Here is a 25924-nt window from a genome sequence, read left to right as displayed (position 1 = left end):
ACCCAACAAACAAGGCAACACAAACAAAGGTTAACACAAAACTCTAGACATCCAAAATATTCACTCACATGTAACAGAGGAATGCACCGGGGTGTGGAGGTATGGGAATAAACCAAAATAGAGAAGTATAAGGAATTACCACGCATACAAACCAAGCAACAGTCACTGATAACTCCTTCAACTCTCCTTCTCATATGTGCTCCTCTCCCACCATTAGCCATGCAGCAAACACTAGCTCTGACAAGGATTAGTATCAGAGCCCAGATTATAAAGGGAAAAGGAGTGGCTAACCGAGCACAGCTGTGAACACAGGGATTTCCAACATGGCCGATTAACCCTTGTTCTGGCAGAAGGAATAAACACATTTAAAATGAAGAAGTGCTTCTTTTCAGCGCTGGTCTTCTGGCTCCACAATGTCGCGGTATCCCAGTGACAGCAAAGATATTCCACAGATAATAAATTTAGTGCAAATGGCTGCCCTTGTTGAGAGCTGGAGATGAGTATTGTCACCTGTCCATTCATTCTTTGTCTGGATGCACTGGGCACCTCATCAGACCACCATGCTGGAGATATATGTCCTCTGGATATGCCATAAATGCATTTTTTCAAACTTTTCAGAAGTGGGCGTTTTTTGGTCATGTCTTCTTCACAAATTGCCCGCACCCCCTTCTTGTCTTTTCAGGCTTCCTTTGAAAGTGCTGCTAGTATTTTCTGTGCGATTTCAGGAGGATTTGGGGGCTCCTGGCAAATTTGCCAACTCCTCCAGGAGTCCAGAAGATTTATTTTTTTTGAGGGCCTACTGGGCATCCTAGAAAAGTTGGCAAGTATTGTCAAAAGGAGGGGGGATGCTTTATCTTTACATTCTGAAAATGTTGGGACACTGTAAAATGTAAAGAGAACAAGAATGCAATGATTGGGAATCTGTTACAAAGGACGCAGATCAGAAGGTGAATGTTGGACACTTTTTTTTTCCATTTTATTTGAAAAAATTAATTTAGAAATAATCCGATATCTGATTAGCTGCGGTATTTCGGGAAAGGTTAAAAATATTATGTGTAGGATCATGCTTTGCAATAAATAAATTCCAAACCACAGAGATAAAGGTGGAACTTGAACGCTGACTCAGGATCTCAATTGAACCAAAATTTGTGTATTTTTCAATCAAGAAGGTACTTGGGTCACATTCAGGTTTTCGGGGCTTGACAGTGACTGCTATTTTTACTGAAAACCTTACCAACATTTGAATAATCAAAATCGGGACTCTAAGCCCTGCCTACGAATGCCCAAAACACCCACTTTGAGACGGGATTCCTAAAACCCTCTTGTTTGTCTCCTGAGTTCGTGAGACTGTCTTGACCAAATTGGAACCATTGGCACGTAAGCACGAAACAGTGAAACATAAGCCTGTTTTTCCGTTGGTCGAAAGTTGCCGCCTGAACCATGTACGATTACTGCCCTGTGTTTTTTCTCAGAAGCTCTTTGGCATTTCAGAGAAAACAGTTGAAGGCTATGTGCACACGTCAGGATTTCTTGCAGAAATTTTCCTGACAAAAACCGGACATTTCTGCCAGAAATCCACATGCATTTTTTTCGCATTTTTTCATGCGTTTTTAACGCGTTTTTTGTGCCTTTTTTCCCAAATGCATAGAATTGCGGGAAAAACGCGGAAAATCCGCAAAATTCATGAACATGCTGCTTTTTTTTACAGCAATGTGTTTTTTTCGCGGAAAAAAACGCATCCATGTGCACAAAACATGCAGAATGCATTCTAAATGATAGGATGCATAATGTATGCGATTTTAATGAGTTTTTATAGCGTTTTTACTGCGAAAAAATGCGAAAAAGACGCGAAAAAACCTGAACGTGTGCACATACCCTAATGATCCTCACATTGCTGTAGTTGATTGACAGATGTCTCCCATGTATGTACATAAGGAGGGACCTGTCAATAATCTGGAGTGATGCGAGGAAAGGCCGGCCAGAGGAGGAGTCAAACTAGGCCAATTTCTCCTCATGGTCTCCAGCCAGATCTTTACCCCATTTTCTCCAAAAAGCAACATCCAGAAAACGTTCCAGCTTTTCAGCCGGGTTCTGTTTCATGTGGCCTGTGGTTTGGGCAGCATGAATCGACTGGTACTTTATTGAAGGGAACCTATTTCTTGACCCATCAAGACTGGTAATCCAGCAATAAAATGTAATAATTTCCCTAGACCAGAAGATGGACAGAAACAAACAGAAAGTTCCTCTTCCCTGTAATCCCGAATATTTTCTCATGTCCTACTGAAAATAAAATTAAAAGAATTTTTCTACCCATTCCCTATTGATCTGCCCTGTAATCGGTGACACACATAATGACCGTCTACCATCACTGGCTGGGTCATATGAAGCCTTTATTGTGGTCGCCCCCCATATTCTGGATGTAGATGACAGACAGGTAAGGTCTTGCTTTTTTTTTTTTTAAACTTTGTCTGATTCAAATGTTATAGAAATCACATAGCTTCTGTTAAAGAGTAAATTCCCTACATGTCATAGTGGTAGTTACCAGTGGGGCATCGCATCCATAAGCTCGGATCTGCTCATCTGGACAACCCCAACCAGTGGCGTAAAGTGGATTCCCAGCAACCAGGGCAAAGCAAGTTTTTTGCAGAGTGCAGCAGTCGATATATATTTGCCATCAGCTGCTGCCCTCTGCATAGGCAGCAATCAGGATGACAAAGCTCATGTATGTATCCTGAGAGCTTTGTCATCTCAGCCGCTGCTTTTGCAGAGCGTAACAGCTGATGACATCTTGACTGCTGCGCTCTGCATGGGGGGCAATGCTGGGCAGGCCGCTCTAAGAAGACGTAGTGCTTACCAGCACAACTCATTTCATACTGGTGTGAAATCTTGCACCCCTATAGATTTTGGCACCCAGAGCAATTGACCCTGTTCCCCCTCTCCACCTAAAGTTGCTGGGCGCCACAGGTGAAGTTGTGTCATTAAGTTCAGTCTTAGCGTGTTCTTCAGGAATATGGGTTAAACTGGGTGACAACCCTTATGGGAGCTGAAAGGCGGCCATGTTAGTTGTCACAAATGTAAACTGCAACAACAAGGCCCCAATAGAAACTATACCTGGATAATGCGGCTCGGAATGGAATAATTATAACTAAATCTCTTTACAACACTGTATAATCTATTTGGCACATAAAAAAAAAGATAACTTAGCTACTCACTGTATATATTGTAAATCAGGGTGATGCTAGGGTCCCAAAGAGATGAAGGGCCCAAGTTTGAAGTGTTTTATCTCCTTATACTCCCCCCCAAACTTAAAATATACATATATAATTATGATATAGTACAACTGCTAAATATTACCTACATACTATATCACAATCTTCAGAGACCAGTAATAGCAAAAATGACCACTATACAAGGGCCAAATAATACCGCTACATGATGGCCAGCACAGTGAATAAATACTACTACTACTATATCACTACAGAACCAAATATATTACCAATACCACCACTGTATACCTACCACGACATTCAGTGCCCCCTTCAAATAATAATTTCCCTTGAAAGTAATAGGGACTCTTGAGCATCCCCTTAAAATAAAAATGTGGCCTGTGTGCTGACTCAATGCCCTGCTAAAATAAAAATAATCCATGAGTGCCACGTCAAGTAATAATGGCCACTTGTAATAATACTTTGAGTGCCCCCATGAAAGTCATAATGGCCTCTGAGTTCCCCATTCAAGTGAGTGCCCCCCTCAAGTAATAATGCATTGCGTGCTCCTTGAGATAATAATGCCCCGATTGCCCCGTTCAAATAATAATGCCCCCTGAGTGAGTCCCATTTCGAGTATTGCCACCATTTTTCCACAACCTCCACTAAAAATAAAGCTAATTCTCTACTAAACTTATCCCTCGATGATCCACAGAAGCTGAGTCGTCTTCTTCAGCTCCGCTCACGAGAGAGGGTCTGCGTAGGTGGCGCAATGCTGTGACGTAGTGGCGCCGCCGCCAGCAAGGACTGGTTGGGCAGGGAGTGTATGGCTCTCTATACTACCACATGATCGGACTGTATCGGCACCATGTTGACACCTATACAAGTTCAAAATGGAGCTCACTGGAGATACAGGGCAATAGGTAAAAAGTCCGTGGCTCGTGCCGGGGCCAGTGGCTAGCGACACCAGTGCTGTAAATAGATATGAGCTACATTTGATGTAAATTTGGAATTGTATGATACGTGTCAGGCAAGAAAATAAACAAATATCTTATTCTTTCAGGCAGGATAAGCTGAAGATTCACATGCGGAAACACACCGGGGAGCGGCCATATTTGTGCATCCACTGCAATGCTAAATTTGTCCATAACTACGACCTCAAGAATCACATGCGCATCCACACAGGAATCCGGCCGTACCAGTGCGAGTTCTGCTACAAGAGCTTCACCAGGTCCGACCACCTCCACCGTCACATCAAGAGACAGAGCTGTAGGATGTCCAGGCCCAGAAGAGGCAGGAAGCCGGCCTACTGGAGAACGTCCAGTCTACTGTTTGCCCACAACAACTGTCCTGAAGATGAGGCCTTTGTTATGATGCCGCCAGGTCTAGAAAGCGGTGGTAATCACAGGCCTAATGGGACCATTGGTGTACCAGGGCCAAGCCCAAAACATCTACTTGAAGAACCTAAAAACCTTCTTAATTTACAAGGATTGGACAATCAATATGAGGACTCTAACCTAAAACTCCTGGAGAGAACGCGTTTGGAGTCGGACAGACTTTACGCGTTTTCTTTGGCGCACAATGAGAATATCTCCCCTCAGCCGTTCTTTGTAGGAGCAGGTGATCCTTGGAATATGACACTGAATCATGCTCCTCTTTCTGATACTAGTAACTAGATAAAACATATTGGCTTTAAAAGGGGCACCACTTCATGGAGGCGGCCATGTTGTATAGTGTCCTGATCTACTAATGACGTGGGGTTAAAGTGCAGCTCTTGATTGGCTGCACTCTTTGGACACAAGCAATTGCTGCCATAACCATTGACCAGGTGGCTGGTCCACATCAACGAACCAACATGCACGCCATTTTATCCCTTGTAGATTATTTTCTTCCTTTTTTTTCCATGAGAACTATATAATTGTATGGAAATTGACAGTCGACGAATCATTCCAAAGAAGCACAGACACGATATATATGTATAGTGTGACTATATGTATATACGAGTATAAAGTTCATTTATGCATGTAAACTTCTTCTTGTAGTAAACTTTTTGATGACACTTGGTAAAGACCTGAATTTGTAATTCACGCTCTGAAAGAGCAAATAATTTATTTTAAAATTGGGTAGAGTATTAAATCCACCCTCCAGGTTTACAACTATACAAAGGCTTTAGAATAATGGCGCATGTTGCTGCAGGTAGGTGTTATGGAAGAGGGTTTTCTATGGACGGCAGAGACTAAAGTGTCCAGGCCCCAATACAAATCTATAAGTGGGTCCCACTGCTACCACATGCCCCTTATAATACTGGTGGCCTTTGGGCCTCCTAAGGTGCGGGTGTGACTGCTGCCTCTGCCACTAGTTACGCCCCTGGCCAGAGGTGTAGCTTCCGTCATCACCGGAGGATGGCCCTGCAGTCACTTCCCGTCTCTTCTATTACCACCCGAAACAGGACATCATCCGGGGACAGCGCTGCAGTTACTTTCCTCAGCTTTTTTCCATCGCCGTTCATGGATTGTGTCATGTTTCGGAGGGGTTGGGGGGTGCAAGGGAAATGCTCTAAACTTTGGTACCCGCCACTGGCATAACTTGAAGCTTGCAGGCCCCAAACCCCAATGCAGAATCTCCAACCGTGCCCCCCAACTAATAGAGGCCTTTAATAGTAACTTATATGGAGGAAAATAAATTTTAGGTCCCCTAGTCTCTAGGGCCTGGATGCGATTGCAACCCCAGCACCTATTGTAGTTACATCCCTGGTGCCCGCATCTTCAGTGGCTGTCGCCGAACTTCTGTCTCTGCCACAGTCCCTGCTTGTGACATGCTGTCTTTCCCTCAAATGAGATGTCAGGAGGGTGCGGTGATAGAAGCAGGGTAAGTGACAGAAGTGCCGCCTGATAACTATATGTTAGAGGGCAGTGATAAAAACTTTAGGAAAGCACTGCTATCACTTACCCTGCTTTCATCACCGCACCCTGATGACTTCTCATTTCAGCGAAAGAGATGGCGGTGTCAGAAGCAGGGTGTATAGCAGGGGCTAACAATACTGCTGAAGATGTGGGACGCAAAGTGTGGCCACTCATATAGCACCCGACCGACACAGGACATCAGGGGGAAGTTACGAAACCGTGATACATTACTGCAGCAGTGCCTGCCGATGATGTCTTGTTCCAGAAGAGTGATGGAAGGTGCGGAGAAGTGACTGCAGGGCCATGCTCCTGTGATACCCTGTTTTGACACTCCCCTCAAACGAAACATCACAGGAGGGAAAGAAAAATATGACTGCTATAGAGAATAGCTGTATAGGGAGAGTAGTAGGGAATTTTATAATAAAGCAATTGCAAATGTGACTACGGTTTAAAGATAGATATTTATAAAAGGCGCTATAGATATCGAACCATCAATTTAATGTGAGGGATATAGGGAAATAAAATTATTAAAATATATTTCCAGTTATAAAAACAAACAAACATGTTTAACCCATTTCAGGTCACGACTTCTCCTGCCGATGGTCCTCTCCAGGTAGTGAGATCATGTCTGTATGGGCAAGCATATATTTTCCTCCATTTGTGTGACATTTGTTTCAGAAGCGAGTCATCCTCCAATATATAGCACTTATGTACAATGCATTTTTTGGAAAAATGGACACATGACCACTACAGCTTGCATTCAGATTTATGAGTCTCTATGGCAACAGACAACAAACCCTGTGTAGTCAGATCTCGAGGTCACACTCACTTCCATCTCTTCCCGACTTCCTATTAATTTACCAAATTTATGTGAAGAAGAAATGGAATAGAGGAACGACATGACTGTGGGCTCAGACTACAGAGAATTTGATGTCTGCTTCTACAGACATGCACAGAGATGAAATGGTAGGAACTTTTTAATGAAAAGATGGTGGGAAAGGTTGACCCTGATCCATAGAACTAAAGTCACCAAACATCTCCTAGGTGAAGAGGCCAGTAATCATCGAAGCCACAGAAATGACAATTGGTCTGATCAGGCCCTTGGGAAGATTATATTCATCTTCTCACTCTTTACTAGAAAGAAAAAATAAAAATCACCCTCTAGATGTGACAATCAGATGCCAGATCACCTTTCTACTTGGTACAAGGGGTGATAACATGAAGAAAAGATTCTGTTTCCTTTCTCTCCGGGTTACGAAGAATAAGCAAATAGGAGGCTGTGATCATTAAGAGGGGTGATCACATGAAAACAAGTTCCTGTATAATCTCCAATGGGATCCCTGGAGGTTGTACAGGGGGTGGAGAGGAGATTAACAGGCTGTGATTAGTCAGGTGGTGATAACATGAGGAAATGTTTCCGAGAAAGGTGATAAAATGTCCAAAATACAAGTTATTGTTTAAAGGGAACTGATTCATGCTGTCCGAATCATGCCTCAAAGTTTGGCTATGCTATTACAGCCGTGTTTGTTTTACTCGGAAACTCTGCAACATTTCTGAAAAATCAGACGTTCTGGGACTACATCTTTGCTGACCTGACCAACGCAGGTCCCCGGCAGCTTCTCCACACCCCAATCTTTTTGATTGACAGGTTTCTCTCCAGACGGTTTTCTCGGAAATACTGCAGCATTTCGAGCAGAACGAATTAGGTAACATGTTCCTTTGAAAGTTATTTAAGATTATCTTGTGTAGGCTTTTACCTAAATTCTATGATTTTTTTTTTCCTTTTTTAATAAATACTGATTCTGTTCCAATTTGTTGTCCTTGTATCAATTCTTACATGGAGACTTTAAGGAGGATCTTTGTCATCCGCTCACCGTCGTCCTCTGTGGAGCTCATTATTCATGAGCTTCGATATCTTAAAGTGGATCTGTCACCAGATTCTACAATACAAACAGCACGCGTTATTAATAGCTATTAGACCTGATGAGGCCGGTGTACTTACCCTATGAGGATGGCTGTGATATCAGTAGGAGCATTTTATGAATCCAGCTAAAGAGGGACAGAGCTCATGAGTCCCAGAGTCTTCAGTCTCTACCCACCCAGCCTGACTGCAGTAATCAAAAAGGATTATATAGCCATCCAAATATGGAGTTATAAAAGTACACCAGCCTCTTCAGGACTAAGATCTATTTAATAATATATGCAGCTTGTACTGTGAAATCTGGTCATTGATTTGGACACTGATTAGCAAACATTGTTTTTAATGGGAAAAATAGCATTTCATGCAGTACAATTCCCCCCTCTAAACTACAGAAACTTTGGAAGTACCTGATGGTCTCTACTATATGTCAATAATGTAAAAATGATTATTGTTTCTGGCAGATCGGCCATGTCATAATGAATATGTGAACAGAGCCTTAGTGTTCTCCAAATATATCCTACTCACAGTCCCAATGTTCTCAGGACCGTCCCACGAACTGGACTGAAAAAGAGGTGGGTTCTACAGCGGAGCCTTCCCACGCAGAACGGAATGTGGCTGAAATAATCCCACAGTTTAGCCCTGAAATATGCTAAGGTCAAACAATTCACAACCATTCCCTATAGCCTTACTACCAGGAAACCGTGATAAAGGATTTTCCTCTCAGTTTAACCCCTTCATGCCGCAGCCCTTTTTAGTTTTTGTGTTTCTGTTTTTCGCTCCCCTCGAGCCATAACTTTTTTATTTTTCCGTTAACATGGCCATGTGAGGGCTTGTTTTTAAGCGGGACGAGTTGTAATTTTGAACAACGCCATTGGTTTTACCATATCGTGTACTCGAAAATGGGGAAAAAAATTACAAGTGTCGTGAAATTGCAAACAAAGTGCAATTCCACAACTGTTTTTTGGATTTTTTTTTACCATGTTCACCAAATGCTAAAACTGACCTGCTAGTATGATTCTCCAGGTCATTATGAGTTTGTAGACATCAAACATGTATAGGTTGCTTTTTTTATTTAAATGGTGAAAAAAATCCAAAGTTTGCTAAAAAAAAATAAATAAATAAAAAGATTGCGTCATTTTCCGAGACGTATAGCAACTCCATTTTTTGCTTGCTGATTTGACGTTTTTAATGATACCATTCTGGTGCAGATACCATCTTTTGATCTCCCAATATTGCATTTTCATGTAATGTTGCGATGACCAAAAAAAAAAACGTAATTCGACACCAAATGTGTATTTTTTTTAATATTGTTTTATTTTGAACGGGGCAAAAGGGGGATGATTTGAGCTTATATTTTTTATCTTTAACCCGTTACCCCCGGAGTTTTTTTTCGGTTTTGTATTTTTTGTTTTTCGCTCCCCTCCTTCCCAGAGCCATAACTTTTTTGTTTTTTCCGTCAATATGGTCATATGAGGGCTTATTTTTTGCGGGATGAGTTGTATTTTTGAATGACACCATTGGTTTTACCATGTTGTGTACTAGAAAATGGGAAAAAAATTCCAAGGGCGTTTTTTTGTTTGGCTTTTTTGCTAGTTTCACTAAATGCTAAAACGGACCTGCCATTATGATTCTCCAGGTCATTATGAGTTCATAGACACCAAACATGTCTAGGTTATTTTTAATCTAAGTGGTGAAAAAAAAATTCCAAAGTTTGCTAAAAAAAAAAAAATTGCGCAATTTTCCGAGACCTGTAGTGTCTCCATTTTTCAGGATCTCGGGTCGGGTGAGGGCTTACTTTTTGCGTTATTTAAACAGTAGGTGATTTTCTCATGACACATTCCCTTTATTATAACAAGTAGGGGATCTGAGTACTTACAACAGATCATGGCAGATTTGGCTTAGCCATCATATTCCTGTGAATATAGAAGCGAGGACACCATTCTGGAGCACTTTTATTCAACGTTATGGCATTCCTCTGATGGTGAATCAAGACAATAACTATACACATAAAGAAGCAGATTGGATCAAGACAGTAATCTCCTATATGGAGAGCAGGCTGGTTGGCGTGAGAATCGACAAGAGAAACTTTTTTAGATGTGCATGACTACTGTAGGGATGCTGAAAGAAAAAAGCACAAAAGGTCAGAAGAACATGCCTTCTCCTATAATACATGTAATGATTCACAGCTCTGATCTCTGCACCTACTGTGTAGTATACTGTGTAGTATAAAGCAGTGGCGAGTGTCTTTACAAACACCTCCAGCTTTCTCTTCATGGCAGTCAGTGTGGGGGGACTCAAAAAGAGCAGCAGGCAGTGTGATTTCAAACACTTCTTGTAGCCTTCTTTTCACAGCAGTCAGTGTAGAAGGAAGACGGGTAAAGCTGAGCAGAGAATCAATACAAAAGTCATAGTTACTCACCGATGTTTCTCGGATGTTTTCCCGGTGTTTCTCGGAGCCCATGACAGCACTACGGAGAGAGGGGATCCGCCCTTCGGGGACAGGAAACCTACAGATAAAAGGGCGGTACCTCTCCCTTGCATCAGTTGGTTTACAGAGCATCGGAGGACCTCCAGGTTAGTTACAACAGAGAAAACATATTATAACATTGCTTATTAGAGGAACACCGTGCCTATATTATATTAGATAAGTTATATGTAAGAAAAGTGCTCACCGCACTCGTGATGGGAGGGAATAAGCGGGTGCTGTCATGGGCTCCGAGAAACACCGTTATCGGTGAGTAACTATGACTTTCTCGGTCTCCCATGACAGCACTACGGAGAGAATTGCAGAGATTAAGCTTAGGGAGGGACCACCGCCTCGAGAACCCTTCGCCCGAAGGTCAAGTCAGACACAGAGGCTAGATTTAATCTATAGTGTCTAAAAAAGGTTGATGGTGATGACCAGGTGGCCGCTTTGCAGATTTGCTCAATTGATACCTCTGACCTCTCAGCCCATGAGGTAGCTACTGCTCTTGTGGAATGCGCTTTTATACCATCCGGGATCGTATTCCCGTGGATGAATATGCCAAGGCTATTGCCTCCTTTATCCACCTTGCCAAGGTACCTTTGGATGCCCGGAATCCTTTCCTGGGACCCTGAAAACAGACAAAGAGCCTTCCTTCCTATACTCCCTGGTGGAATCTAAATATTGGACTAGACATCTTCTAACATCTAAATTATGGAAGTTTCGCTCTTTCTCATTTTTGAGGTTTGGGCAAAAGGACGGCAGGGATACTTCTTGTGACCTATGAAATTTTGATGCCACTTTTGGCAAATAGGCCGGGTCGGGTCTAAGAGTGACTCTGTCATCTAATATTTTTGTAAAAGGTGGGTTAGAGGACAGGGCTTGAATGTCACTTATTCTGCGTGCAGATGTTAAAGCTACCAGAAGAATAGTTTTAAGTGATAGTGTTTTTATGGAAATTGTGTCTATGGGTTCGAATGGAGAACCCGTTAGTGCAGAGAGGACTAAGTTTAGGTCCCACGAGGGTATTTTTTGAGTAACTAAAGGATTTGATCTTGTTACCGCTTTAATAAATCTTATTACCCATTGATTGGCTGCAATATTTTGATTATAGAGTGCTCCCAGAGCTGCTATCTGTACTTCTAGAGTACTAACCGCCAACCCCTGTTCCAGACCTTTTTGTAGGAATTCAAGTATTTTATCAATTGAAGGCCCATCCTGGACTTTCACTTTGGAGACAGATAAGAATTTTCTCCATGTTTTCCTGTATGCTTTAGTAGTAATAGGTTTTCTACTTTTCAACAACGTAGCTACTAAGTTGTCCAAAAACCCCCTTTCTTTTAATAGTCTCCGTTCAAAATCCAAGCTGTTAAATGTAAGTTCGACTCCTGTGGGTGGAAGATCGGTCCTTGCTGTAGCAGGTCTGGCATATTCGGTAGGATCCATGGGTCTGAGACCGATAGCATCCTTAGCCAGGAAAACCATGTCCTTTTTGGCCAGAATGTGGCTATAAGGATCATTTTTGTTTTGTCCTCTCTGACTTTCCGAATGACTGCCGGTATCAGAACATTCGGAGGAAAAGCATATGTTAGCTTGTGGGTCCATGGAATCAGAAAGGCATCCAGAGCCTGGGGATTCCCTTCCGGGTTTAGTGAGCAAAACTTGTTTACTTTTTTGTTTTTGGAATTGGCAAATAAATCTATTGTTGAGGTTCCCCACATTTCTGTAATCTGGTTGTAGATAGATTGGTTTAGGGACCACTCGCCTTGTTTCATCTGAGTTCGACTCAAGTAATCTGCTTTTTCATTGTTTGACCCCTGAATATGTAGCGCGGAAAGGGATAGTAGATTTTCCTCTGCAAGACTGATAATTTTGGCGGAGGAACTCATCAGTGATCGAGACCTTGTTCCTCCCTGGTGATTTATATATGCTACTGTCACTTTGTTGTCCGAAAAAATTTGGACATGATGTCCTCGAATGTAAGTTAGAAAAAATAGAAGAGCTCTATGCACCGCCCAAAGTTCTTTTTGGTTTGAGGATGCTGATAGTTCCCGAACTGTCCAGTTTTCCGAAGCCACTCTGTTTTCCATGTGGGCCCCCCACCCCCTGGGACTCGCATTGGTTGTTATTATCCGAGATATTTTTGGTACCCAAGGGATTCCCTTTGAAAGGTTTTGGTTCTTTCCCCACCAGAGAAGGGAATGAATAACTGAGGAGTTTAGAATGATGCGACCTTCTAAATAGTTTTTTAGTATTGACTGCCATTCCAGTATATGCCATTGAAGCTCTCTCGTGTGGAATTGTGCGAAAGGTACTGCTGGCAGACATGAAGAGAGAGAGCCCAGTAGCGACATCGCCCTCCTTAGAGTCATGGAGGGGTTGTGTAGAGTTCGTGCTATCATGGTCAATATATTGTCCTTTTTGGAAACTGGGAGTCGGCATTCTTGAACCTGGGAGTCTAATGTTAGTCCCAGAAACTCCTGAATTTGACAGGGTTCCAACTTTGATTTTTTTATATTTATGAGCCAACCCAAGTCTGTCAGAATAGTTATCACTCGGTCCCGCTGTTCCCTGCAACCTTGAGCCGAGTCGCTTGCAATAAGGAAATCGTCCAAGGGACAATTAATATATTTTGTTCCCTTATGTGGGCCATCATTTCCGCTACTATTTTTGTGAATACTCGCAGAGCAATTGAGATCCCAAACGGGAGGGCTCTGTATTGGAAATTTCTTGTCCCTCTATGGAGACCGCCATCCTGAGAAATTTTTGGGATTGTTTGTGGATGGGCACATGGTAATATGCGTCGGTTAGGTCTATCACGACCATGTAGCAGTTCGGGAAAAGGATTTTTATGGTTGATTTTATTGTTTCCATTTTGAATTTTTGATTTTTTACGTATTTGTTCAGGTTTTTTAAATTTATTATCGTTCGAAAAGAGCCGTCGGGTTTTGGCATTAGAAATAGTGGGGAGTAAAAACCCTTCCCTATTTCTTGAGGGGAGATCTCCTGAATTACAGATTTCTGTAACAGGGAAATAATTTCCTTTTCTAGTGCGGCTTGCTCTGCTGCTGACGACCTTGTTCTTGTTACTACATAATTTTTTTTTTTTTTGGGGGGGGGGGGGGGTAAAGAGAGAAAATCTACTTTTAGACTGAAGTGAATTAGATTTAAAGTCCAGGTATTGTTGGATATTTTCTTCCAGGCGGGAAGGAATGAAGTGAGTCTTCCCCCCCACCGTAGGAAAAATGTCATTTAGAGGGTTTTTTTGTCACGGGAGGTGTTGCCGAAAAGGTAACCCCTATCTCTTCTTCTTCCTTCTTCCCATGTATTCTGCTCTCTGGGGGGTCTTCGGCGAAAAAATCTCCGGTTCCGAAAGGACTGTCTGAATGGAGCTGGTCCCAGGTTTGGGAAACCTTTCTTTTTATCTCCAGCTTTCTGAAGGATATCATCCAAGGTCTCCCCAAACAAGAAATTCCCCTCACATGGAATAGAACATAATTTTAGTTTCGTCTGGAGATCCCCCAGCCAACTTTTAAGCCATAAAGTTCTTCTGGCTGCGTTGGAGAGGGCAGCGGCCTTGGATGTTAAGCGCACAGAGTCCGCTGAGGAATCCGCTAGGAATGCCGCTGCTGCTCTAATTACTGGGATTGAATCCAGCATTTTATTCCTGGGTGACCCGTCTTTAATCTGTTTTTCTAATTGGTCAATCCATACCATTAAAGATCTGGAGGTGCATGTCGTAGCAACTGCAGGTCTCAAGCTACCCCCAGCCGATTCCCATGCCCCCTTAAGAAAAGTATCCGCTTTTTTGTCTAAAGGGTCTTTAAGGGTACCCATATCCTCAAACGGGAGTGCAAATTTTTTCGAGGCCTTGGCCCGCGACATCCAATTTAGGTGCCTTGTCCCAGGAAGTAGACGCCTCGTCTTCGAAAGGATACTTCCTTTTAAGCGAGGATACTGAGGAATTTCTCCTATCAGGTTTCTCCCACTCTTTTTTAATCAGTGTTTGGACATTGGTATTTAGGGGAAATGTTCTCCGCTTTTTCTGCCCCAGACCACCGAACATTATATCTTGAGCCGTTCTATCGGGTCGGGGATCCTCTACCCCCATAGTAGCTCTAACTGCTTTTACTAGAGTATCTACCTCCTCCAGTGGGAAGCAGTGACGGCCCGAATCTTCGTCGGAGGAAGATAAGGAGGAATTAGATTTGTTAGAATCCGTGTCCTCAGATGAAGACTGGTCAGAGTGGGAATATACCGTCTCTTTTTTCTTATCTTTCACTTTTTTGAAAGATGTAAGGGCATTCTGAACCTCAGATCTAATTATCGTTTTTAGCTCAGATGCGAAATCAGGGGTCTCTTTACATAATAACCGTTGAATACATGATTTACAAAGCTTTTTGTTCCAGGCTACCGGCAAAGCTTTGTTACAGGTGGGGCAGCATTTATTTTTCTTTTTCTCCAATCTCTTCTTTCCCTATTAAGGGAGAAGAAGGAACCCCATTATAAAATATGAACTTTCTGGGAGGTCACTCACCATTCAGACGTGGACGTAGGTACCGGTTCTGGAGGAGGGCCCAGGTCTGGTAGAGGAAACTCTTGAGGAGGAGAGTTGGTCACTGCAGATCTGCTGCGCTGCGTGGAATGACTGCTGGACCCACTTCTCTGCTCCGGTTCTTGCTGCACGTCGCTGTCCTCCATGTTTCCAGGGAGTTAGTGCAACAACCATGTGTGCACTATCTCCCTATTTGAATCTGGCGCCACCCCCGGCGTTCTTCCGGCTCCTACGTCACGTCCCCCGGGGAGAAAAAGCTACTGCGCATGCGCGCGGAGATGACCTGGAAGTCCTGCCGCGTTTCCGGAGCAGCTGCCATCTTTGTACACCCGGAGCGTGTGTTTGTCGGCACATGAGCTCCGGGTGTTCCAGCGCCCCTTCCTCTCCTGAGAGTGGCAGCGATTCTCCCCCCGCACACCCTGAAGAACCCCTCGGTTCCAGCGATGGCGGCTTCAGGCACCGGACGAGCCGCGGCAGGAGCCTCCCCGCTGCCGGAACCCGGCTGTCCGGTCCCGGTCCTTTGAATACGGTGTCTTCTTGCAGGTACCACCGAAAAAGAGGTTCCCCGTCAGGGACAGGAACCATCTGATGCGAGGGAGAGGTACCGCCCTTTTATCTGTAGGTTTCCTGTCCCCGAAGGGCGGATCCCCTCTCTCCATAGTGCTGTCATGGGAGACCGAGAAAGACCTATTACAGCTGCAGCTTTCCTCTCACAGCACTGTCAGCTCTACTGTACTCCTCTCTCACTGACTGCCATGATTTGCTACAAAAGGGGTTTGTAATCACATTCAGTTCTGCTGTCTTCTTCCCTTCCACCAATATATGTGAGATAAAAGCGGGAGGTGTTTGTAATCACTCAGCTTTGCTTTGTTCCCCCTCTCACCACACTAGCTGCTGTGATATGAAAGCTGGAGGTGTTTGTAATCACACTCAGCTTTGCTTTGTTCCCCCTCTCACTGCACTAGCTGCTGTGATATAAAAGCGAGAGGTGTTTGTAATCACACTCAGCTTTGCTTTGTTCCCCCTCTCACCACACTAGCTGCTGTGATATAAAAGCGGGAGGTGTTTGTAATCACACGCAGCTTTGCTTTGTACCCTTTCATCACACTAGCTGCTGTGATATAAAAGCTGGAGGTGTTTGTAATCACACTCATCTTTGCTGTACTCTACACAGTACTGGCAGAGCAGGGCTGTCTCATTACAGAAGCCTGTTCTTCTGACCTCTGAATCTCTGGTAAAATCCCATTGTGTTTATCAGAAATGTATCACCTAAACTTTTCAAGCTAAAATTACGGCAAAGGACATGAGAAATTAAAAATAAAAACTATGTTTTATCCAGCTCTGCAGTCATTATTCTATTATGTGTCCAGTTTAACATCCCTTTAGTGATGCAGACCATTTTTTTAGCACTTTTCATTATTTCCTCCTTTTCCTCTATAGCCATCTCTTTTTTATTTTAACATCGGTCACAGCCATATGTGGTCTTATTCTTTGGTGAAGGACTTGTTATTTTGAATAACAAGTCCACTATTGTTTTTGGGTTTCATCTTAATGGTGTTCAGTGTGTGGTAATGACCAGATAACAATTATTCAGAGCTGTACGATTACGGCGATATCAAATGCATCTAAATTTTTTAAATATGCTATGATTTTATTACAAAAAAAATTGAACCTTGGATACATTTAAGGGGGAATTTTTTAGGAAGAAATTGTTTCGTTTCCTTAGTTCCATACCATTTTTCTTTTCTTGTCGACGAAGCTTATTCTTTAAATTTGTGTTGCTACCATCCTGATGTACACAGCCGGACTCCAATGAAGGAGCAGAATCATCTCAAAGAGGATCACAAGGAAATGGGCAGCATGTGACTTAAATAGGAGTGTCTGAGTAAAGGGTCTGAATACTTATGACCATGTGATATTTCAGTTTTTCTATTTTTATTAAATTTGCAAAAATGTCTACATTTCTGTTTTTTTCTAAGTCAAGATGGGGTGCACAGTGTACATTAATGTGAAAAAAAGTGAACTTTTTTGAATTTAACAAATGGCTGCAATGAAACAAAGAGTGAAAAATTTAAAGGCGTACCCACTGTACATACTGAAGAAAAAAAAAACCTTCTACAGGCAGGTGCCGGCCGTGGCCCCTGAGCTGCAGCATAAATTATCACATGTTTACTGTGTTAATAAATGTGGTTGAGCATTTCCTGAGTATAACAAAAAAATGGCGCCCGCCGCACCTGCGCAGTAGCAGCTATTGGTGTATAGAGGCGATCCGATAGCTGTTACTGCTCGGGCGGCGCCATCTTGGAGAAGGAATTTTTTTTTCTCTAGCAACATGGTGCCGCCGGCACCTGTACAGTATCAGCTATCAGATCCCCTTTATATACACAGATAGCTGCTACTGCGCAGGTGCGGCGGGCGCCATTTTAAAAATTGGTTTTTTTTTATACTCCTCAGGATAACCTCAGCCACATTTATTAACAACACAGTAATCATGTGATTATGCTGCACCGCAGGGACCACGGCCGGCACCCACCAGCAGGATTTTTTGCAGTATTTACATAAATTTATTATGTAAACTAGCGGGCAGATCAGTAAGGGATCAGTGATCTGTCAGCAGTCTTCATTATGAATACGTAATCAGAGCACCACATAAAGACCCTTCCACAGGCCGCCCAGGAGCACGACAATCTCATTAACTGAAAATAAAGATTACACAACAACCACAAGACAGATTTCATCACAGGTATCATTGGAATCAATATAATGGTGCCGACCTGACACTGTGTTGTTACTGTGCACAATCCTTCTGACAGGTTCCCTTTAAATTAGTATGAAAACACATTTTGACTCACCTGTGAATAATTGTCGGTGCCCATGTGACATGAATTGGCCAATGAATGAGGACTTCAGTGTTTTAAAAAGCCATATAGTAGGCCATGTTCCTTTGTCACAATGGTGAAGACAAAGGAACTGTCTGAGGACATCAGAACTGATATTATTAGCAAACACAGGACTTCCAAAGGTATAAAGCCATCTCCAAAGACTTCAGTATCCCAGTTGTTTCAATAGTGCGCAATGTTAAGAAGTTTGCCAAGCATGGAACGGTCAAGAACCTCCCTGGACGTGGGGGAAAGAGGAAAATTGACAAGAGATGTCTTCGAAGGTTGGTGCAAATAGTGGATAAAACATAACATCAAACATCTAAAGACCTGAAAGCCAACCTGGAACATTCTGGGGTCATGGTTTCAACAAGTACCATACGCGACACACTAAGGGTATGTTTCCACGTTCAGGAAACGCTGCTTTTTTGACGCTGCGCAGAGCTGCAGCGTCAAACAAGCAGCGTCCAGATGTTCCAGCATAGTGGAGGGGATTTTATGAAATCCCGTCTCCACTATGCGTGGAAACCCGCACGCGGCGGCCCTGCGACTCCGGACATGCTGCGCGTCTTTTCAGATCGCAGCATGTCCGTACACCTTGCGGGGATGCAGCGTCTGAACGTGGAGACATAGCCTAAATCAAGCAAAGCTTTATGAGAGAAAGCCAAGGAAGAAACCATTGTTGAAGAAAAAAGATAAAAAGGAACTGCTGATCTTTGCCAAAGACTACCTTGAGAAACCACAATCCTTCTGGGAAAGTGTTCTGTGGACAGAAGAAATAAAAATAGAGCTTTTGGGCAGAGAAAAGCAACAATTTTTTTTTATTTTTTATTTTTTTATAGACAGCGCAATGAAGCTTACAAGGAAAAGAACACCCTACCAACAGTAAAGCATGGTGGAGGATCCATAATGCTGTGGGGTTGTTTTGCTGTATCTCGTACTGGAGGCCTTAACCATATCACAGGAATCATGAAATCAGAGAATTATGAAGAGTTTTTAAAGCCAAATGTCTTACCCAGAGTAAGAAAACTTGGTTTGAGTCGAAGAGCATGGGTCCTCCAGCAAGACAACGACCCAAAGCACACATCCAAAACTACACTGTACACAGGAATGGTTGAAAAAAGACAAAATGGACTGTTCTAAAATGGGCAGCAATGAGTCCTGACCTAAGTCCCACAGGAAATCTTTGGGGTGAACTGAAATCTGCCATTGGGGAAAAGAACCCTGCACACATTCAAGAGCTTGAACAAACTGCAAAGGAAGAGTGGGAGAAAATACCGGCTGAGAAGTGCGAGAAGCTTATAGATGGCTACACGAAAGGTTCGGAGGCCGTCATCAATGCCAGAGGATGGGCAACCAAGTATCGTGAAAAAATCCTGAGGATATAACTATGGTACATTTCCAATTAATTCTGAAGATATTGAGCAGTCTATGAAAAAAATGAAGGGATGCCAATAACGGTGACCAGCACTGTATATGATATATTGTAATACATCAATATTACAGCACAAATAATGATCTACGATGGCCTGCCTGGGTCAGGGTACATAGGTGTATAAGATGGTGCTGGCCTTTAATATGCCTCTGCATGCCATGGCAACCCTCAGCACTGTACAATCATGGCGCATGTGGTGGGAGGGTGATGGGCGCCATTTCAATACCTCCATCAGAGATTGACAGCAGATGAAACATTGCGGGGAAACATTGTGGTGAAGTTCACGGGGCAGCGACGAGTTACCATTGCAGTCAGGGGTCCCTGTGGCCGCCATCTTGCTCCTCCTGTACAGCTTAGCCATGGGCTGGGATTCATAGGAGGCCACAATCTACACTATAATATAATAAATATATATTTACAGTATAATATAATACAATTTACTGCAATAGTCTGAGCGATCTACGTAGGTTCAAGTCTCCTAAGAAAACAAAAAATAAAATAAAAAAAGAAACACAAAATTTTATGTGTGTAAAAATACATATATTTGAATCCATTTTCCCGTTAAAAAAAATAAAAAATAAAATAAAAATATTATATATATATATATATATATATATATATATATATATATATATATTTGGTATTACCAGGTTTCTAGAAGTTATGTATCAAAAAATAAAAATTAAGGTAAAAAAGTGAAAACCAATCGAAGAAGCTAATTTGCTGTTTTTTGGTCGCCACACCTGCCTAAAAAAAAATGCAACAAAGTATAGATCAAAACATCGTATGTGGTCAAAATTGACATTAAAATAAAATCGTCATCACGTCCCAAAAAACCCAAAAAACAACCATCTAGCCCTTAACCCCTTCACGATCAAGCAATTTTCAGAATTTGCGCATTCAAATTTGTAAAAAAAAAAAAAAAAAAAAATGCTTTAGTCGGCATTTTCCAAGACCCGTAGCGTCTCCATTTTTTGGAATCCGGGGCTGGGAGAGGGCTTATATTTTGCGGACCGAGCTGAAGTTTTTATTGAAACCATTTTGGGGTACAGTTTGATCGCCCGTTATTGCATTTTATTTCAATGTAGTGTTGGCCAAAATACCGTAATTTTGGTGTTTTGATTTTTCTCATTACGCCGGTTACAAATCTGCTTAATTTATTTTATATGTTGATAGATCGGGTGTTTGTGCACGTGGCGATACCAAATACGTGTATTTTTTTAATACATTTTTCAATCTACCTGCATTAAAGTCAGAGAGTCGGCATGTGGGTTAAATTGCTCCAATGGCAGAAAAATAAATACACCACATAAAAAAAAATTGGAATTGTATGTTTTTTCTACACCATTTCATTCCACTCCAACAAAAGGTAAAAATTAAGGTGTCAAAACTGGATAAACAGGAAAATGCAAAGAAACACAGCCTAAATAGAAAGGAAATACTTCCCTAACCGCAGCTAAATCCGTGTGGCTCATTGCACATGCGCAGAAAACTCAATTTCTGCCTCTCGCTCAAAAGCGCATCACGAAGGCACGCACTCTACGTCACACGTCATAGGAAGTAGGCGGGGACTCATCGTGATCGACATCCCAGTGGAACGTCACTTTTATTGTCTCTTATTCACTAGACCACGCCCCTCGATGGGCGGGGATTGTCTAAACCCTCCAGCATGAAAAAAAGCTCTGACGTAAGACATGGACACGAAAGAAGGCGGGGTGAAAATGATTGACAGTCTATGCAACTAATAAAATAGCTTGATGCCTCTCTTTCAGCCAATGAATGACTGCAGTTGAAATAAAGGGGCGGGGTAAGATAGATTGACAGTAGAGCTGGCCAATGGTGTATCCAGATTCTTTTCCGTGAACCAATGGCGCATAGCGGTAGAGGCGGCGGGGCGGTGCTGCGGGCCGTGGCGAGGTTGAGGTTGGCCGGTTGCGTGCGCGGTTTTGAGGAGATTTTTTTTTTTTTTTTTGCTGGGGAATAATAACAATATTACTGTTATCATAACGATATCGCGGAGATCTGGGAGCGGGGGTCGGACGACGCCGGGGCCGCCGCGCGGGCTCTGCCCCTCACTCCATTTTGAACAGGGGTCGTCGTTGCGTATTCCACCCCCTCCTCCTCCACCTTCCCCGGCCGCCTGGGCCTACTGCCGGGCTGAGGATCCCGCCGAGACCGCGGCCTGCGGGGGGTGAACGGAGTACAAGCCGCACCTCGCAGCGGAGCCCCGGCCTGAGAGACTGCGCGACCTCCGGCTCCAGGTAACTGCCGCCCTCCAGAGCAGCGAGGCCCCTCATGTTTACCCTCCACTGCCCTCCGCAACCCTGAGCGTGACCGCCAGCGCCGCGGTGTGAGCCCGGGCCTCCTGCCGCCCCACTACTACCGCACCACTACCGCACTACTACCGCACCGTGTGCTCAGCTGTTATCACATAGGGAAGGATTGTAAGCTCTTCAGTCTAGCCCTGATCTCCCCCTGTAACTGCGTTACATCCTGTGTTATTCTCCAGAGCTGCACTCACTATTCTGCTGGTGCAGTCACTGGGTACATACATTACTGATCCTGAGTTACATCCTGTATTATACCCCAGAGCGGCACTCACTATTCTGCTGGTGCAGTCACTGTGTACATACATTACATTACTGATCCTGAGTTACCTCCTGTATTATACTCCAGAGCTGCACTCACTATTCTGCTGGTGCAGTCACTGGGTACATACATTACTGATCCTGAGTTACATCCTGTATTATACCCCAGAGCGGCACTCACTATTCTGCTGGTGCAGTCACTGCGTACATACATTACATTACTGATCCTGAGTTACCTCCTGTATTATACTCCAGAGCTGCACTCACTATTCTGCTGGTGCAGTCGCTGTGTACATACATTACATTACTGATCCTGAGTTACCTCCTGTATTATACCCCAGAGCGGCACTCACTATTCTGCTGGTGCAGTCACTGTGTACATACATTACATTACTGATCCTGAGTTACCTCCTGTATTATACCCCAGAGCGGCACTCACTATTCTGCTGGTGCAGTCACTGTGTACATACATTACATTACTGATACTAAGTTACATCCTGTATTATTCTCCAGAGCTGCACTCACTATTCTGCTGGAGCAGTCACTGTGTACATACATTACATTACTGATCCTGAGTTACATCCTGTATTATACCCCAGAGCTGCACTCACTATTCTGCTGGTGCAGTCACTGTGTACATACATTACATTACTGATCCTGAGTTACCTCCTGTATTATACCCCAGAGCGGCACTCACTATTCTGCTGGTGCAGTCACTGTGTACATACATTACATTACTGATCCTGAGTTACCTCCTGTATTATACCCCAGAGCGGCACTCACTATTCTGCTGGTGCAGTCACTGTGTACATACATTACATTACTGATACTAAGTTACATCCTGTATTATTCTCCAGAGCGGCACTCACTATTCTGCTGGTGCAGTCACTGTGTACATTACATTACATTACTGATCCTGAGTTACATCCTGTATTATACCCCAGAGCTGCACTCACTATTCTGCTGGTGCAGTCACTGTGTACATACATTACATTACTGATCCTGAGTTACATCCTGTATTATACCCCAGAGCTGCACTCACTATTCTGCTGGTGCAGTCACTGTGTACATACATTACATTACTGATCCTGAGTTACATCCTGTATTATACCCCAGAGCTGCACTCACTATTCTGCTGGTGCAGTCACTGTGTACATACATTACATTACTGATCCTGAGTTACATCCTGTATTATACTCCAGAGCTGCACTCACTATTCTGCTGGTGCAGTCACTGTGTACATTTATTACATTACTGATCCTGAGTTACATCCTGTATTATACTCCAGAGCTGCACTCACTATTCTGCTGCTGCAGTCACTGTGTACATACATTACATTACTGATCCAGAGCTGCACTCACTATTCTGCTGGTGCAGTCACTGTGTACATACATTACATTACTGATCCTGAGTTACATCCTGTATTATTCTCCAGAGCTGCACTCACTATTCTGCTGGTGCAGTCACTGTGTACATGCATTACATTACTGATCCTGAGTTACATCCTGTATTATACCCCAGAGCTGCACTCACTGTTCTGCTTTTGTAGATGGGATCACTACCTCTGTAAACTTAACCTCTTTCTTTACCATATGATGCATTTCTGGCTGTGCAGTCAGCACTTTAGATGACAGTACAGTCCCTCATACACATTTTGATTATTGTTCATTTTTTATAGCTCCGTTTATTGCATGGCGCTTTACATGTGAAAAGGGGGCAAATATAGACAAATACAATAAACATGAGCAAAAAAACAATAAACATGAGCAAAAAACAAGGCACTAACAGGTACATAAGGAGGGAGGACCCTGCCCGCGAGGGCTCACAGTCTGCAGGGGATGGGTGAGGATACACTAGGAGAGGGTAGAGCTGGTTGTGCGGCGGTTCTGTAGGTTGAGGATCACTGCAGGCTGTAGGCTTGTCGGAAGAGGTGAGTCTTCAGGTTCTTTTTGAAGGTTTCTATGGTAGGTGAGAGTTTTATGTGTTGGGTCAGAGAGTTTTAGAGTATGGGGGAAGCACGGAAGAAGTCTTGGATACGGTTGTGGGAAGAAGAGATGAGAGGGGAGTAGAGAAGGAGATCATGAGACGATCGAAGGTTGTGTGTGGTTAAGTATTGGGAGAACATGTCACAGATGTATGGAGGGGACAGGTTGTGGATGGCTTTGTATGTCATAGTAAGGGTTTTGAACTGGAGTCTGGACGATAGGAAGCCAGTGAAGGGCTTGGCAGAGAGGGGAAAGGCTGGGGAATAGTGGGGAGACAGGTAGATTAGTTGGGCAGCAGAGTGTAGGATGGATTGGAGTGGTGCTAGACGGGAGGCCATGGAGTAGGAGGTTGCAGTAGTCAAGGTGGGAGATAAGGGCGTGCACTAGTGTTTTTGTGGTTTTGTGGTCAAGGAATGCGCAGATCCAGGAAATATTTTTGAGTATGAGATGGCAGGAAGAGGCACAGGCTTGGATATGTGGCTTTAAAGAGAGGGCAGAGTCGATGATCACCCCGAGGCACTGAGCATGTGGGACTTGGGAAAATCAGCAGCCATTGACATTGATGGATAGGTCAGGTGGAAGGGTAGAGTGAGATGGGGGAAAGATGATGAATTCTGTTCTGTCCATGTTCAGTTTTAGACAGTGTGGGATTTTGGTGAGTAAGGAGGTGAGGTCACGTCCGGATAGGTAGATCTGAGTGTCATCGGCGTAGAGATGATACTGTAAACCGTGGTATTCTATGAGCTGTCCTAGGCCGAAGGTGTAGATTGAGAAGAGTAGGGGTCCTAGAACTGAGCCTTGAGGAACACCTACAGACAAGGGGCTAGGTGAGGAGGTGGTGTGCGAGTGGGAGACGCTGAATGTCCGGATATGATGAGTTCCAGGTTAGGGCCAAGTCTGTGATGCCAAGAGATGAGTGAATCTGTAGAAGGAGGGAGTAGTCCACAGTGTCAAAGGCAGAAGACAGGTCCAGGAGGAGGAGGACAGAGTAGTGTTGCTTGCTCTTGGCGGTTAGTAGGTCATTGGTGACTTTAGTTAGGGCAGTTTCAGTTGAGTGATTGGGTCTGAAGCCAGATTGTAACAGGTCAAAGAGTGAGTAGGAGGAGAGGTGGGAGGACAGTTCAAGATGGACATGCTGTTCCAGTAGTTTTGAGGCATAAGGGTATGTGTCCATGGTCAGTTAACGCTGCGTGTTTGACGCTGCGTGGGGCCGCAGTGTCAAACACGCAGCGTCCAGATGTTCCAGCATAGTGGAGGGGATTTTTTGAAATCCCGTGTCCACTATGCGTGGAAACACGCACGCGGCGGCCCTGCGACTCCGGACATGCTGCGCATCTTTTCAGATCGCAGCATGTCCGTGTTCCTTGCGTCGCCGCTGCGTCGCCGCAAGGCATAACACAGGGCCCTATGCGAGGGGTGCGATGATCCCGGATGTGTACAATGAACACATTCACCATCATCGCGTCCCAGAAGGGGGCGGGGCTTAGCGCCGAGCGGCTTTGCCGCTCCGACGATACCGCCGGCCATCCTGAACGTGGACACGCACCCTTAGGGAGAAGGGATATCGGGTAATAGCTAGATACAGAGGATGGGTCCAGGGAGGGCATTTTGAGGATGGGTGTGATCTTGGCATGTTTGAAGGATGAGGGGAAGACACCAGTTGTGAGTGAGAGGTTGAAGAGGTGTGTTAGGGTTGGGATGAAGACCGTTGCAAGGTTAGGGATGAGGTGGGACTGGATCGGGTCGAGTGCACAGATGGTGAGGTGTGATCTTGACAGGAGGGTGGAGAGCTGATCTTCTGTCATGGTGGAGAAGCTGGTTTTGGAGGAGCAGGGTTGAGCAGGTAAGAGGGGTATTGGGCGCCATGGGCCAAAGCTTTCTCTGATCGTATCGATCTTCTGTTTAACCCCTTAAGCCCCAAGGGTGGTTTGCACGTTTATGACTGGGCCAATTTTTACAGTTCTGACCACTGTTTCTTTATGAGGTTA

At 43.8% G+C, this 25924-nt stretch overlaps 2 protein-coding genes across 9 annotated transcripts in view; both read left to right on the top strand.

Moving 5' to 3' along the window:
• ZBTB7C (zinc finger and BTB domain containing 7C) overlaps window positions 1-7920 on the top strand; it is a 285106-nt gene extending 277186 nt beyond the window's left edge. For all 7 annotated transcript variants that reach the window (XM_077283361.1, XM_077283344.1, XM_077283352.1 and 4 more), the window contains one exon: window positions 4270-7920. In XM_077283361.1, coding sequence (XP_077139476.1) covers window positions 4270-4882 — 613 coding nt within the window. In that variant the 3' untranslated portion in view covers window positions 4883-7920. The remainder of the gene's footprint in view (window positions 1-4269) is intronic.
• Window positions 7921-21222: 13302 nt separating this feature from the next.
• Window positions 21223-25924, top strand: part of SMAD2 (SMAD family member 2) — a 41224-nt gene continuing 36522 nt past the window's right edge. Inside the window, exon 1 of one of the 2 annotated variants that reach the window (XM_077283289.1) lies at window positions 21223-21624. The gene's annotated coding sequence lies outside the window, so the exon portion shown is untranslated. The remainder of the gene's footprint in view (window positions 21625-25924) is intronic. The other variant, XM_077283309.1, reaches the window with a different exon arrangement.

Source organism: Ranitomeya variabilis, chromosome 1 (genome assembly GCF_051348905.1).
Source record: "Ranitomeya variabilis isolate aRanVar5 chromosome 1, aRanVar5.hap1, whole genome shotgun sequence".
Taxonomy (NCBI): domain Eukaryota; kingdom Metazoa; phylum Chordata; class Amphibia; order Anura; family Dendrobatidae; genus Ranitomeya; species Ranitomeya variabilis.
Note: the sequence above shows the minus strand (reverse complement) of the source record. Positions and strands in the feature narration are given on the sequence as shown.